This window comes from Podarcis pityusensis, assembly GCF_964106645.2.
Source record: "Podarcis pityusensis genome assembly, chromosome: 6".
Taxonomy (NCBI): Eukaryota; Metazoa; Chordata; class Lepidosauria; order Squamata; family Lacertidae; genus Podarcis; species Podarcis pityusensis.
Genome location: NC_138030.1, coordinates 50,754,119 through 50,770,022, shown reverse-complemented (window position 1 = coordinate 50,770,022; position 15,904 = coordinate 50,754,119). Strand labels below are relative to the sequence as shown.

General features: G+C 44.7%; 2 protein-coding genes across 4 annotated transcripts in view; one reads left to right on the top strand and one right to left on the bottom strand.

Annotated features, from left to right (window-relative positions):
* Window positions 1–9,098, top strand: part of ERI3 (ERI1 exoribonuclease family member 3) — a 203,336-nt gene extending 194,238 nt beyond the window's left edge. For both annotated transcript variants that reach the window (XM_081009564.1, XM_081009565.1), the window contains exon 8: window positions 7,675–9,098. In XM_081009564.1, coding sequence (XP_080865690.1) covers window positions 7,675–7,757 — 83 coding nt within the window. In that variant the 3' untranslated portion in view covers window positions 7,758–9,098. The remainder of the gene's footprint in view (window positions 1–7,674) is intronic.
* A 988-nt stretch (window positions 9,099–10,086) lies between these two features.
* DMAP1 (DNA methyltransferase 1 associated protein 1) overlaps window positions 10,087–15,904 on the bottom strand; it is a 38,124-nt gene continuing 32,306 nt past the window's right edge. For both annotated transcript variants that reach the window (XM_081009475.1, XM_081009474.1), the window contains exon 11: window positions 10,087–13,098. In XM_081009475.1, coding sequence (XP_080865601.1) covers window positions 13,039–13,098 — 60 coding nt within the window. In that variant the 3' untranslated portion in view covers window positions 10,087–13,038. The remainder of the gene's footprint in view (window positions 13,099–15,904) is intronic.

Here is a 15,904-nt window from a genome sequence, read left to right as displayed (position 1 = left end):
GTAATATGTTTGTGTTGGACATTGGGGTAATGTGATAATCTGTCCGCATATCAGAGAGAAATCCACTTAGCAGCGCTGTCAGCTTGACAAGAAAAATGGGCCCATAAAGCTGGCAAATACATTGCGGGGAAAGAGCTAAGCATGTGCGTTTTGTGTGTTTGGGAGCCATTCTGTGCCAGTGGGCAGGCCTACAAAGGGAGCATTTGTCAGTTCTAAACAAATGTGTGGCATTCTCAGCTGGGGAGGTGGGATGGTTGTACATTTAGGAGTGAAGGTGCTCAGTTGTGTAGGTCTCTGTCTTTATGGTTGTGGATGTTCCCCACATGGCAGGCCTTTCTTTTTATGGCTCTTACACAGATTCAGCTAAGATTGTTGTAGTGCCAGGATGGCTTCTCCCTGTCTTCTGCTTAAAGCAACCAGGTTCACCCACCTGGTGCAAATGCAGCAGGAACCATTGCAGTGGAAGAAAAGGTAGCAATATTGGCTGAGGGTGAGCAGTTCCAGTATCAATCAGATGGCTCCGAATTGTTCACTTCTCTCTATCAAGACAAGGTAGCTTGGGTGTGAGTCCAGAGGTTTGGTTTCATTTTGTGCAATCTGATATATTCTCTCCAAGCTGGCACTGTGTGACTCTCTCAGGGTGTTGGATGGTAGTGGAAGAATTCATCACCGGTCCAACTTAGTTGTGGAAGGAATATAGTATAGGATACAGTGACATGCAAAGGATATCTTTTTAGGAGAACTTTCTCAAAGTCTTTAATTTGTCTGTAAGGAAGTATTAAAAGTACAGGAAAGAGGAAGTATTAAAAGTATTGGAAAGAGGAATGTTCAGAAACCCTTCAACCCACCATGCAAAGGATGAGCACAAGCAACAAAGTCATTCAAATTGGGGTGAGACAATATACCCTGCAAGAGCAAACTGAACCAGGTCTGGCTATAGTGCAGGGATTGCACAGCTAGACACAAGAGGGTCAAATTGTGTGGCTTTCCCTGCATTGAAGAGCTGGTCCAAATGTGGACAGCCTGGCATCTGTGTCTACCCTTGAAATGGATTGAGCGTCAGCAAAGCACCCAGTGCTGCATGATCAGTGGCCTCCTTAGTTGCCATTTTTGTAGAAAATACTCTTTCAAGGTAACAACGAGGAGATTTAGGAGATTTCATATGGCTAATAATTCCCCAAACAGCCATCTGACGGTGTTGTTTTAAAAGCCGCTTAGTTTTTTGCTTTGGAGTTTATGAAAATCTCCCGCACTAATATCCCGGGAGCCAGCCTATAATTGTGTTATTAAATCAATCGGAGCGGATTACATTGTAAAATCAATAAGCGGCTGTAATTGCATATTAGAAAGTTGTTCGGCTGTTGTTGATTTTTTTGTACACGGATAATTGTAATAAGCGTGTTTACCTTCGTGCTGATTTGAAGTCAGTCTTGCTAAATGACTTGTGGCAAGTGAGCTTTGCAATGGCTTGTTAGGAGCCACCTGTACCAAGTATCTGAAACACACCTGGCATAGTCTGGTTTAAGATAGAGGGGCACAAAAGAGTGTCCCGGGTGGGAAGGCTGGCAGCTTGGCTTTCTTTGCACTAACACAACCAAATGGCACAGGATGTGGTCATAGCCAGAGTAAATTTGCACAGAAAGAATAGCCCACAGATGGCAAGAAATTGAGAACAGTCACAATGGGTCAGGCGAATGGCTTAGTATCCTGAATCTTCCTGCAATGGAAATTTATTTCACATGTGTGTTATGTAGTAGCTTCTCACTTGACCTGTTGCTTCCAGGCAAATTTGTGAATTGCCTACATTGAAAACTTTTTAAATGGCAGATGTAGGGCAATATGAAAGCTCTGACTGTAGCATTCAATCTGTGATGTTTCACACATGCAAGTTGCAATATGATGTCAGAAATCAAAGAACTTGATGTGTGAGTATTCAGATTAATTCTGGATCTTTTAGTAGAAATGCGTAGCAGAACGTTACCCACATTAGGGTACTTCCAGTTGATCGCTTCTAGCTACTGGAGACCTAATAGAATCTGTATGGAGATCTGTCTATTGCCCATCTTTGGTGATCTCATTCAGACTGCCACCTGTACTGGGATGCTATGTATAATAATTACTATAGTAATTAGTGTAATGTATTCCAGGTGTTTAGAACTCTTCCTGTACAGTATCTCAATAATCTTTACAACAGCCCTATGAATTAGACCAGTATAGTTATCACCATATTGCAGAAGATGGTTCGCGGCTAAGATAAGAGAATCTTAAGGCAGACTTCCTCTGCCTTGGATCCTCAGGTGTTTTCTCCTGCCTTGGGTGCTCAGGTATTGGATGACAACCCCCAGTATGGACAATGGGCGGGTGGTGGGGATCAAAGTTCAACATTTGATGTAGAAAGGTCAGTATGGATTCAGTCAAGGGGCATACAGAGAGAGAAGACAATATTAACTGAAGATGGTCCAAAGGGGAGCAACCAAAACAGTGAGCTTTGGAAGCAAGAATCCCCCTCCCCAGATGTTTTCATTGTGTGTACCCACTGAGGAAATTACAAGTGGCTGAGCAGGTATAGGTCAGTTTAGGCCACTATAGAGGTTAAGGAATGAACATCTGGAAAGATAGCCGGCAGTATCCCCTTCAACAGGCACTGGAGGCATGAAAGAGCAGGTTCCAGAGGGTGTATGAAAGAGGAAGCCCCACTGTAGACAAGCAATAGGCTTGAGACTCTTGATGTTTCTATCTACTCAGATAAGGAGATCTCTCAAGAGAAGATGGAACATATGGAGCTTACAGAACCAGGTCCATGTTTCTGTTCCACTAAGTCATAGTGGTTCCTCAGTTTTGCCTATAATTGTAAACAAAGTTTTTACCAGGGTCCATTGTTTAAGGTTTTTTTTGCCCCTTTGAAAATCTTTGCACATATCAAGAGAGACCATTGGTGGTGGTCTGCTTTCACCCATAGATTCCAAGAATATGAACCCCTCAGAGATACCCTCCACAATTCCTGACAACACAGGTTTCTTTAGCTGGAAATCAGTGAGATGTTTTCAAGGGCAGAGACGAATCAGAGCTCTTCAGGTAGAAAAACATACTGCAAGAATGTTGAACATCACCACGGATTTGACGAGCCATTAGACTTTGTACAAGGCAGAGAAGTTATGGGAGCTAATGTCCAGCAGATAATCAGACATTTTGTACATCTAGAAGTGGGTCTATTTGCTTTGTATTTCAGCCATTGAGACATACTTTGCTAGATAGCTGTACTAGGAAGCAGCTAATGCTCAGGTGTGCACATGACCAAACTTCTATCTTTATGCCTTTATGCCCTTCCTTCTGATTGAAGATCAGTAAGTTTGGTGAAAGTGATACTAGTAGTGACTTGTTGCAAATATGGCCAATCCCTGTTTTGAATGTGTTCTGGCTGAGCGTGGGTGAGACGTGAAGCTGATGGATGTTCCCCCACCCAATTCTTTTTGGGGTGTGCCTCAAATTCATAAACAGAGCAAATTAAGTGTTGAGCAGGCCAAAAATAGCCTACAGCTTCAACTGTAGGCTATTTGACTACTTGCAGCTACACACCACATAACATGTTCCATTGCAATCTATCTTACTCTCTAGGGTACTCTTAAAGAAGTACTCTTCTGACTTTTTTCTGCAATCCTATCCCCACTTACCTAGATGTAAGCCTCACTGAATTCAATAGGACTTACACCTGAGTAGACACGGTAAGGGTTGCATTGCAAATGGGCAAGCTCTGCTCATTATATAAGATCCCTTGCCCCCCTCCCATTTCTGTAGTCATTCTGCTGCTTCTTTGCAGCTGTTGCCAATCTGACTAATTTATGCACCTTGGTGTATGCCGATTTCTATTTTTTTAAACACAGAATTTTCATCTTCTAGTTGCTTTTGATAAAAAAATCTTGGTTTTGTTAGCCTAGCTGTGTAAACTCCCAACGCAGTTGAACAGCAGAATGCCATCTGTTTCCCCCCAGTTGTGCTACCAGCATTCAATAGGTTAAGCAGGAGGAAGGTAGATGGGGGGCTGTTTCGTGTATCTGTTGACACCCTCTCCAAATACTCAAGCTCCTGCACTTTGGGGCCAAGACAGGTTGGGTGGCAGCTTCCTGCTCCATTCGGCCCCTGGCGTTCATTCCTCAGTCGGTGTGCCTGTCTCCTAGACAGTGAAATATGGCCACAATTAGCCCGGATACAGTTCAATTATGATAAACAGCGCTTGCACCCTTTAAGCCGTGATTAAAAGGCCTCCCCCCTTTGATAGAGAGACCTAATTTCACATTATTATCGCTGCCGCTTGATTATAAAGCACTCCCTGGATTTACAGTTAAGAGACGGATGTGGAGGCGCTGCTTTATCATTTACACATCAGTAATGATGCAGCTGTCCTTCTGCCACAACATCCATTTACTAGCAGGGGTGTGGGTGGGTGTTCTGCTTCCCTCCCCCCGTCAGAGTGGCAGCGCCACCCCATGTCATCCAGGCCCTGCCTGCCACATGCAAGTGGGCAAAGTCACCCTTACGGTAACAGCGTGATGAATGGGCGCACACTAATGAAATGGAGACATCAAGGCGTGGGGCGAGGAAGAAAGAGTGCTGATGGGAGGCAGCGGAGCTGTCCCGAGTCGGAGGGGAGCGGGAAGAAGGATCGCCTCGCCACCGTGTGCTGTCAAGGGAGAAATTACACATTTACTCTTGCTTTTTCTTAAGGAGACGGCCACCATAGATCAAAACATGGATTTACAAGCCAATTTTCAACATGAAATATAGACACCAGGAATCAATTTAAGGCTTGCTTCTATTTTAGCAAACTCTGCTTGCGTTTAGTCCCAGGTAAATAATGCGAGCCAGCCCAACCCTGCTTCCCTGTTAGTTCAGAAGAGAATGGAGCTTGCTCTACTTACCGGTCCATCCTTCTGTCATCCTTCCAATATAAAAGATGAGGAAAGGTGCAAGAGCTGGACTGAAACTAGTGGGGGCCTGTGATGAAAGCCCACACCAAAAGTGTGCAGGAAACCTACATTTATAGCTGTTGCCCTAATCAAGGCTTTTTATTTAGTGTGTTGTGCAATACAGAACCTAGAATCTAGAAAATCTGAAATGCAACTTTAAAAGCATGTTTCTATCCCTCATTGTTGGTTTTTGAAAAGAAAGAAATGCGACCAGTTTCTGTTAATGCTTCAGGATGAAAAAATAGATGAGTGGTGTTGCCAGGAGTTTTATCTTCTATTTCAAACATTTAGAGAATGTGAGGGATTCACAGCTTCCTTTCATGTCTCCAAACCCCTGCCCCCTTTGTTTTGTCAAAAAACCAAAAACAAATTCTGCTGATTTGCAATTTTTCATTTTGTATAAATTAGATAAACGGGCATTTTGCAGGCAAATTTACTTAAATCATCATCAAAATCTTTTGCACACCTAATTCAAAATATCTTGGTAGAACAGTAACACAGCTGAGTCCATGAAGCTGAGCCCTTTTCTTCATCTTTACTGTTTTGATGGAGTCGCTCTAATGCTGGGACTGCCAACCCGGCTCCTGTGGGCCCCACAGCACCCACAAAGCCTTCCTTCTCCCTCCCCAATGCCCGATGCCTGCGGGTGGTGGGGCTGGTGACCCCCGTGAATATTTGTTTTATTTAGTTTGGGTGGGGATTGAAATTGTAGGCACTCCCTTTGCTTGTGGATAGCCTTTTATGAATGGGTGGGTGGATTGCTCAAGCATGCTCTGTGTGTGACTGAGAAAGGTGCAGCTGAGGAGAGGTGTATGTGTGGGGGAGATGGGAGTATATATGAATGTGGTGAGGGAGAGAAGGAAAGATGCACTTGGGCTGAGAGATGGGGAAAGATGTGCTTGCAATGTGGATGTAGTGAATGAGAGATGTGTGCATGTGATGCGTGTGCAAGAGTGTGGTGTAGCCACCCTGTATATTTTTCCTGGTACTGGGGAATGCTCCCTATTGTTATTAGACAGCAACAGTATCACAGAGAGAGGGTCAATATCAGAACCAGCAGGAAATAGCTCACTTCCTGTGGAAAACATGAGGTTGTCTTGGGGGTGGGGGAAAGCAGCAATAACTATGCTCTAGTTTTGTGTTAGGCCATGCTCCCACGGCAGCCATTTTGTGGCTGGCACCCATAGCACTTCCTCAGAATTTGAAATGTGGACATTTTGACCACTGGGCCCTCGTCTAATGAGTGTTATTAGATCCCTCCACAGGTTTAGTGTTATTATAGTGGAGCGCAACCATTGCATGGTGTTTGTTCTCTTTCTTTAGTGGTCAACCTGGCATTTAAGACTAGCAACTAAGATATGCATGCTCCAACGCTAGAAATCAGCAGGGCCACCCGGTGTTACAGAATGTGATTTCCCCCAATAGGATGTGTCCCTGCTCACAAAACTGAAATTTTTCAATTTTCAAGTGGTCAGTATAACTCCCAAAGCTGTACAGTCATACAAAACTGCTCCTTGTTCATTTCTCTTTGAAGTGAGAAATTCCAAACTTCTATTTAACTATATTTCTAATGTTATAAAAAAATTAAATAATACAAACCTGCAATGTATGTTTTGTGTTCTCATATTATCTGTATGTATTTTTATGAGATATGAAATGAAAAATCTCCTTAAAATACTAAATCGAGGCTAGACTTAGCCTCAATTATATCATATCAGGATTACCACATGCCATATTATTCCTGTTTCGAAGAGGAAGTAGTTGTTCCACTTGAATTGATACAAAAATGATAGCTGGTATATTGCAGCCTTGCTCTAAAGCAGTGGTCTTCCATTTTTCAAGAGCTGGGACCTACTGGAAACTCCCAGAGCTCATGCATGTGGGTGGGAGCACAGCCAAGCAGTAAAAGGATGCAGTCTAGGCTAGTTGGAGGAGGGATGTAAAACTGAATTAAACCATACCCCACTTTATTGGAAATGGCAGAATGCACCGTGAAGATCTACTTGCCATAGTCAGGAAGCTTAAGTAGGGCTGAGACAAATCCACACTTCAGCTTTCCAAGAGGCTTTCTGCTTGTCCCATGCTTTTTAGGCACAGCTCTGAGCAGTTTTCCATTTGCCTTGCCTCTTTCCCCAGGAAAACCCACTCTTTATCTCTGAATCACAGCAAACATCAACACGCCAAAATCCCGACTGGCATTTGCTCCGATTCAGTGGTAAAGAGCAGGTTTTCCCAGGGGAAAGTAGTGGGACAAGCAGAAGTGTGGACGAGCCCAGAGACAAGAAGCACATTCCATGCTGCCAGTACTACCACAGCACATCTAGGGTGTGCATGAATCATAGAGGTGTTTGCATGCATGCATGCTTATGGGCACATATGTCTGCGAAAGGTCAGCATTTATGTGTGGATTGTTGTATGCCTATGAGCAGTGCTTTTTTTCCTGGGGGTACTCAAGGATACCCAATACTGGCAGCTTTTTTTCTAGAAGCAAAGCACTGCCTATAAGTATGGGGTATGTGTGTGATCCTTTTTTCCAAGCATTTTCGTACCTGTCCAATTCAACATTGTTTTATTTATGTTTTAATATGCTGTAAACCGCTGAGATTTTTCTTTAAAATATAAAGTGGTATAGAAATGAAATAAATAATAAGAAGAAGAAGAAGAAGAATAACATGACCGTTCTCACGCCCTTTCTTCCTTTGACTGGCAGATGACTGCAAGAACATTGCCAACATCATGAAGACACTGGCTCACAGAGGGTTCATCTTCAAGCAGACCTCCAAGCCCTTTTGATCTCTGGGGCCGGCCAGACAGGGCTGCATGCGGCCGGCTCCTGCTACCTGGGCGTGATGGGCTGGAGCATTCGAACGACAGAAAGAGGACAGAGGAACGAGCAACCCCACGACTCCGTCAGTTTTGCTGTTCTGCCAGTAGAGGCTGTATATATGGAACTGGAATCTCTGTGTAGGCCTGACGTGACTCCCTCTCTGGGGCCGGCTGCCTGCCCGGCCTGGCCCAGCCTGCAGCCCCCTAGGGCGCTTGCTCCACATGGTTAGAGACGTAGATTGTTTTCCCTTTTGTTGGCTTCCGATTTCCATTGGCATCTTTCTCTCTCTCTCTGCTCATATTTGCGCCTGTAGCAAGACCGTGGCGCCATGTATGGGGCACTCGCCCTTATTACTTTGAGTCCAATATCGCAACAACCGCGGTCAAGCCCCCCTCCCCTTTTCCTGTGTGAATCTGTTACTGTGTCTCCTGCGTGTCAGCTAAATATTGACTGAGCAGCATCCAGACAGCCCCCCCCCTTCTTCTGCAGGCTTCTTCCCTCCTTCCCTTCTGTTTTGAATAAACACTAACCCTCTGATTCCTTCTGTATGTGATCTGAGGAAGCTCGGCTCTTTCTGTTCAAGGTAAAGTGCCTGTATTCCCTGCCCACCAAGAGCCACCTATCTCCCTGGGGCTTCATTCAGCAGGGGTTATTGTAGGCAGGAGCATCCTGGCTGATGCTCATTGCCATGTCCTGCATTTCTTGAACCCTGTGATCCCTTGCTCATGCCTCCCCAGAACATGGGGAACCCTACTGTGCATCCACCCTGCACTTGCGCATGGCCCCCCTATGGAGCATGCAGTCCATTGCAGGCAGTGGACGTGCCCATTACTGCTAGCCCAGCAGGGGGTTGTGTTCCCATTACCCAGCAGGGATCTGCAAATTGACTGACATCTCTGTTACTGCCCCTTTGCTCACCTGACTTCCTCCTCCTCCTACAACGGCTGCAACTGACTTGTTGCTTTGAGAGGTGTGGCCTATTCTTCCTATCCTATTCCCATCACCTTGGTCCAGTGTGGGAAGACGGAAATAAAGAATGACTCGCCCTCTCCCAGCTCAGTATTTTCCTGAAACCTTCTGCCCTAGCTTTTGCTGAATGGATCCCCAGATGGATAGGCTCCAGCTGCCACCTACCTGGGAGCCACACCAAGAGTCAGGCTGTGAGCTGATACAGGCACTGGGCCTTACCGGTAAATAATGCATGGTGTGTGGATGTTCCAGCTGAACCCAACCTGACCTCCTCATTGGCTCGTTATTCCCATCCTTGCTGTAAATGTGCCACATGAATAAAGTTTGGGGGAAAGGAACCTGGCTCCTTGTATGCTGTAAGGGAGTGGGGCCGGGGGGAGGGTTTATCTGAAATATGCTGCTAAGTAAACTCCTTTTCCCAATACCTCTTCAACTGCCCATGCAACCTGGCACTAACTGCACAGATGTTTCTCCCATCCTTAAATGGATTTGCGTTCTGGGATTGTTTTGTGACACAAGTACCTTCATGAGAGAAAATCACCCACATATTCCCATCTGTAGCCAAAACAAAAGCTGCTTCCTTATTAGTTCTTCCCCAGGAAAGTATCTTGAGAATAGGTCATACTTTCCTTTACAATAAGCCTCCTGCCCTGTGCTCTACACCAGGGGTGGGAAACCTCCAGCCCACAGCCCTAATGAGGCCTCAGGGGCCATTTTGTCCAAGTCACACTCACCTGCCTCACACCTGACATAATGTGATGTCAGGCAAAGATGCAGCTGCAAAGGAAGAAGCAGGAACCTTAAAGTTTGAGCCTGCTTCTTCCTTAGCAAGTGGAGCTTGTATCTGACACCTTTTAGATTTGGAGCTCCCAAGTAAAGCTGAGTTTTGCTGAAAGTGGTATTTGCACCCACTGCCAATCAGTGGGCACCATTAAAATGTTTTCATACCATCTGTTTAACATTACTGAAGGGCCCCTCAATGAAAGGAGGATCCTGAAGAAGCCAAATATTTACATCTCATCACCTCAGCTCATTGCACCATCAAGGATGCTTAGCACACAAAGTGCATAGGCTGCTTCGGCCACAGGAGAACACTTTGGCTCATGCACCCTCCCCAATCTGCAGGTAGAAGTGGTGTTCACAGAGGGCAATACTCAGGTCTAGATACTGGCCCCTGTTGAAGTTTATATGGTTTCCCATCCTTTTCTCTCCGTTAGCTACGACAATATACCATGTAAAACAGAGCAAAGCCTGGAGCTACATGTTAAAAAAATCATGACTCATTTTATAGAAGTCAAATAAACATGAACACAGAAGGCCAATGAATAATTACCAAATGTTTGTTTAGTGCTACATGACCTAAGATGGCTTATGCACCAATGTGAACAATCTTTTATGATTTAGACAACAATGACAAATGGGAGATTGAAAACAAAGCAAGCTGCTTGGAGAACATACTAATTGACTCCGTAGGTTAAGACAAAGCCCCAAATAAATCACTATCCCCTTTCAGTGTAGGTCTCTGCTCTTTCCCCTCCCATTGTAGCAGTGAAGTTTGGGGGTCTGTTCCAGTTAGGGCCACCTCTCTCTTTATGGAACCACTGCAGAAGGTAATTGCCTTATCAACCCTTTGTCTATGTCTGCCATGCCTTTCTATCCACATGACCATTCATGCAGTAGGGGTTGAAATGAGAACATACTAACATACAACCAGCAGAGTCAGCAAAGGCTGTGTCCTCCACCACCCACTGAAGCCTTGTAGGCCAGTCCATCTCACTTTGGGAGGTTTGTCCTCCAAGCACTAGAGAATATAACTGAGCCTTTCCCACCTCAGGTTAGGGACTTGAGATCAAAGGTCATAGGGATTTTAATGGCTCCCTCTGTGTAATCACCTGATCAGTTTTATTGATTCAGTGTCGATGGAGTCGTCTAATTAGTTTTCTATGAAAACGAAGAACTTGGCCTTTGACCTTTCTTTCTGCCAGCAAGAATGTAAATCAAAGGGCGTTGTCATGCACTATCGATTCCCAGTTGCACTTGAAATGGGAAGGGGAAGGTAGAGCATGAGTTAGGTCTGACAGCAGCAGGCCAAAAGTATCATAGCCCCTCTTCCAACATGTTTCTGATGGAAGATGAATATCTGAAAGGGCTGGGGGGGGGGGAAGAGTACAATTCAGTCATTAAAACAGTCAGCAAGTAGGAGAAACTCCAGACCAGAATGGAGGGCTACCTCATAGGCTAGCACTCAATATTTTTACACTGGTGAAACCAAAGTTACTTACAGTTAGCTCTTCTTGAAGGTATCACTGGCTTCACTGCCTGCCACACACTGGAGAACATGCGACTGAAGTCTTAGACGTAGCCAGTCAATTTCTTCCTGCTGAGGGCAAGGGTTATACCTAGGGCTTTGTGTTCTGCACTAAAAACCCCATCAAAATTAAAATTAAAACTGGAATTCCATGGCCTGTATGCATTATGCAAATGTGCACATATTTGCTCATTTTGCATAATTTATTTTGCTACTCTAGGGAAGGGTAAAGAGCTATGCAAAACACCACAGTCTGATCACTAGAAGTCCTACTTAGCCCTCCTATGGCTTCAGAGATCTCACCAGAAATACTCACGCACCTTCAAGGTGACCTTTGTAAAAGCTTATGGGCTAGAAACTTCCTTCTTGGTGCTGAATTCTATATTTAATAGCAAAACATAGCCTTTCCTGCAATTGTATACACAGGCTTAATTATACTGACTTGGAATATTCAACCCTACACTATCAAACCAAACCTTCACAGCTGAAGCTGAGTCTAGCAATGAGAAATGGATGCTTCTTGGTTCTTGGAAAACCAGCATGCATACAGCTGGTTGCTCCATTGGTCACTAATCAACACAATTATCACACACCAAGTCGCCTCTGGAGGGTATAAGAGATACTGGTCTGCATGCAGCAGGCTACAACAGGAACACACTGAACAAAATGGAACTTCCTTCCAAGCAAATACACACAGGATTGTCCTGTTAAAAGAGTCTGTAGAACTACTTTTTTATGTTAGCACAAAGAACTCACCACGACACTCGGGATGGGTATGTATGTCCACAAAATAACACAGAATAATTCTGGCTACTTTTAAATAGATATGGGAGGGTACCTCAGCTACCTGAGAGATGAGAAAACTAGGGATGCAGCATTAAATTGGCTCGCTAAATTGATATTGAAAATTTGTTTAACTAAAAAGGTGCCACTGCTTAAATCAAACGGAAAATCTAAATTATTTTTAGTATAAGGACTTAGAAAAATACATGGAGAGCAGACAACATCTTGGCAGAGGCATGACCCCCTCTCATCAGAGCAGGAAATACCTCCTGCAACGAATGAATGCATCACCTAAGATACAGTATGGGGTTCTTTTCCTCAACTCTATTGTTTAATTCATATGCAGGGCACATGAGGCAAGCAACTGTTCTATAATTAGATGAAACACTGAGGGAAATAGGAACTTTGTGGACATCCAGAAGAACACTGTGTAAGAATAAGACAGAAACAAGCAAGCATGTCTTCCAGTGGGAATGGGATGGTGGTGTGAGAATTAGTGCCCAACTAGGACCATAAAAAAGACCATGCTTCAATGGTGGCACTGCAAAAGGTGGAAGACCTTCAGTGTTCAAAGCAGCCTGAGATATGTCTCTTTTATTGCAAAGATAAGTTTTCAATAAAATAATTTATCCATGTAGCTGTGCATTGCAGTCTCTGCTACTACAACCGAGTGTTCCTTGCAGCTGTGAGATAGTTAATCATGTGTAACATTATACTAGGGAGTCTTAGGCGGGCGTTCGTCCCCTCCTGCCTCACATGCATCATAAAAACTATTCTAATCCATAAGATCTAGCTGATGATCCAGCACCTGCCTACTCCAGCTCAAGATCTACCTAGACGAAAGCAGCTCCTACCTCCATAAAGGTGCTTCTGCCCACCCACAAATGCTGGATTAGATTCAGATTACGGAACAAGAGCTAATGGATTCTGTATTTACAAGGAAGTTTACAAAAATCAGACATAGGAAAGACAACACAATCACCACAGCAACAACCAGTATGAGGCTGTTAATGCAAGGAAGTCCAACCCATTTACCTGGGGCGGCAACACCCTTTTCTGGAACGAGAGGGCAATGTCACTGCAAGAATCCCATAGCATAAAGTAGGCATACTGGCAAATGCAGCCATCTTGCCCCTGCAGTCAGTGTCCTGATCCTCCGACATCCAGGATCTGGAACTTCAGGCTATTCATGGCTTCTTCACTTTTTTGACAGACGATGAACTGGAAGCAGATTCCCTGCGCTTTCTCTGTTCCAAGAAGCAGAAATGAAAGACAGGTGTTAATAAGAGGTCAGACCATTCGGCTCAGTGCTAGATGCAACACAAACCCTTTTCTAGAACCCAAGGTATTGGGTGTGTCCAGACAAGGAATTCAGGAAGAAAACCACCACACAACACCTGAGAAGACTCTGGACCAGGCCTGGTACTTAAAAGCCCTGGAGGAACCTTGAGGCACAACATTAAGCTTGTTTTTTCACCATAAATTGTCTTATAAATGACTCTAGTGACAAAACTAAGGAAGGGATGAAAAGAGGATGAAAGTTCCAATACAAACCCCCTGGTATGGGGCAGACCTTTCCGGAGCCAGTATTTCTGGGTCTGACACAAAGGAAAGGAGTAGAGGTAACCACAAGCCTGCCTGAAGCTTGTGAATTAGCATTTAACGGGATTTGCAGATTCCACTGGCTGATGCATGACCCCTAAATCAGTCACAGGCCCCTCCCAAGGGCACACAGTGAAAACTTAGCAAAGTTGGGATGTTTGCAAATTGTACTAAAAGTGCCTGAAGTTTCCTCAACAGACCAACTGGGAGAGAGAGTGCGAATGCAGAGAAAAGGGAAATGATTCACAGAAATTATCAAGCAACATTGGCAGCTTAAGGCCAATGCAGGAAGTGAGAGGCATTTAAACAAACAAACAAAAAAACCCAGCACCCTCTCCTTTTCCAGGTCTACGGTGAATGGAGGAAAGAAATTAAAATGAGCCCTCTTGGGAACCACAGGCTGCCGTCCCCCACCTTTCCTTGTTTTAAATGTTTCAGGCATAAATGATTGAGAGCCTGTATTAATAATGAAGCCCCCACACTTCTTGGGGATGCAACTATCTCCATGGCAGAAAATGCATGCCTAACTGCCTTCAGTGGCTTTGATTAGTGGGGAAAGAGCACCACTTCGTTAACTGGCACCCTGTGAAAAACAATACCTAGAATTTGGGGAAATTAGGAGCAAAGGTACATTTAAAGCAGCCAGCCCAACCTGGAAACAAAGGAGTGGGGGCCCGAGAGCTTCCCAGGGAGGCTGCCGAATTAATGGGGATGAGCGCATGTGTTTGATAATCTTTATATGGCAAAAGAGCCATCTTTCAAATATGTCACAAATTCATATTAATCACCTTCCCTAGCTTGGCTCTGCCCGTCGCCGTGGGCAAAAACGGAAAGTGTCTGGTTAGGAAAAATGTTCTACATTGTAATTTACAAGAGCCTGGGAACCTGGCTCCCTGTTAATGGAAAGGAATGATTTTAAAATGAGAAAATATATATTATAAAACACACACGTATCATGATACAGATACACATTTATATAGACGCGCAAGCGAGCTTTCTAACTCCATCTGGAAGGAAGGATGTTTGATGTTAACAATGTAACTTCTCACTTTCAAGCAGGCTCAGAAAACAAGGAGCCGGCAGGAGTTCAGATAAAGGCAGCTTAAAAGTCAAATGATTCTGACTCTGAACCTGAGACTTCTTAGAGGCAAGGTCCTTTCCTTTCCCCATTAATGGGCTGACTTGTGAGCCCAGGAACAAAGTGCGCTGATGTGAGGAATTCTGAGGAGAGTCAACTCATTATGGATGGGCGAGTGGAGTCTGAGTCGCACAAATCAAAGGCTCTAATCTGGAGTAACTGGCTGCACTTCTGCTTGGAACTAATTTGTTCCCAAGTTATACTCACCTTTCACCCTGCAAAGGCCCAGAGTAGCGTCCCTCCTGGGTCAGCAGAGCAATGCTCTAGGGTGGGGGTGGGGAGAAGGCTCCCTTCACTGTGGGCTGCCAGCAGTGGGCATCATGACATGCCCACAGCAGACTAACCAAGGCTGGGGTTCACTGGGCTGGCAGTCCGGTGGCCAAAAGCTGAGCCTATGAAGGTGGATATTCTATTTTTTTCCAGCCTGCGATGAGAGGGAAATGTAGCACTAAAAGCCTAGTGGTGTCACGTGCAGATGCTTGAATGCTAGACCATCTCTCCTACAGTATTACAAAAAAGAGTCCACTTTCCATTGTAACAGAGCTAGCACCCCAAGGGAAATATTGAAGAAGCTTTGGGGAAGGAACAATTGCTCCCCTAAGGTTCCTGTGTAGTCTTTCAGGTCCACACCAATGACCAGCAATTTGGTTGCCATTCACAGGTGGTTCAAATGCCTGTATATATTATTTGGGATGAGAGAGCATGTGGTGGGTGGGTTTGTTGCTAATGCAGGATACAGTGGGGAGGATCCCAAATTCATTACTGGGAAGGAGGTGCTGTCAGGAGAGGGAGCAGAAAACTGAAAGCTAGAACTTTTGGAAAATACCAAGCAAGGCACTTTTTAATATGCAGAGAACATGGTGAAACGTGAAGCCAAGATGTGTTTCTCCACATACATAGTAGCTCCATGCCAGGCAACTTAACAAGAGCTGTTGGAGACAGGCATGATATTTTATGTGTTCCCTAGTCTACAGAATCACCCTGGCTGCCAGGGTAAAGTCCTAATAGACTTCATTCTGCGTGTGATTGCCGGCCTTGTTCTGTGCTCTTGTCTTTTCTGCATATCATGGATTGGGGAAAGGCCACACTACTGGAGCTGCGAGCATTTAGAGAGTGTTTTATTTGTTACACTTTTCCACACAGGAGCTCAGAATGACAATTTAGCCTAGCAACAATTCTATGTGGTAGACCAGCCTGAGAGATGCTGCCTTGCCCAAGTCACTCACGGAGCTTCATAGCCAAATAGTGATTTGAACCCAGGCTTCCCATGTTCAACCCCAATAATCTAGCCACAACAACAACAATGGCTCCCA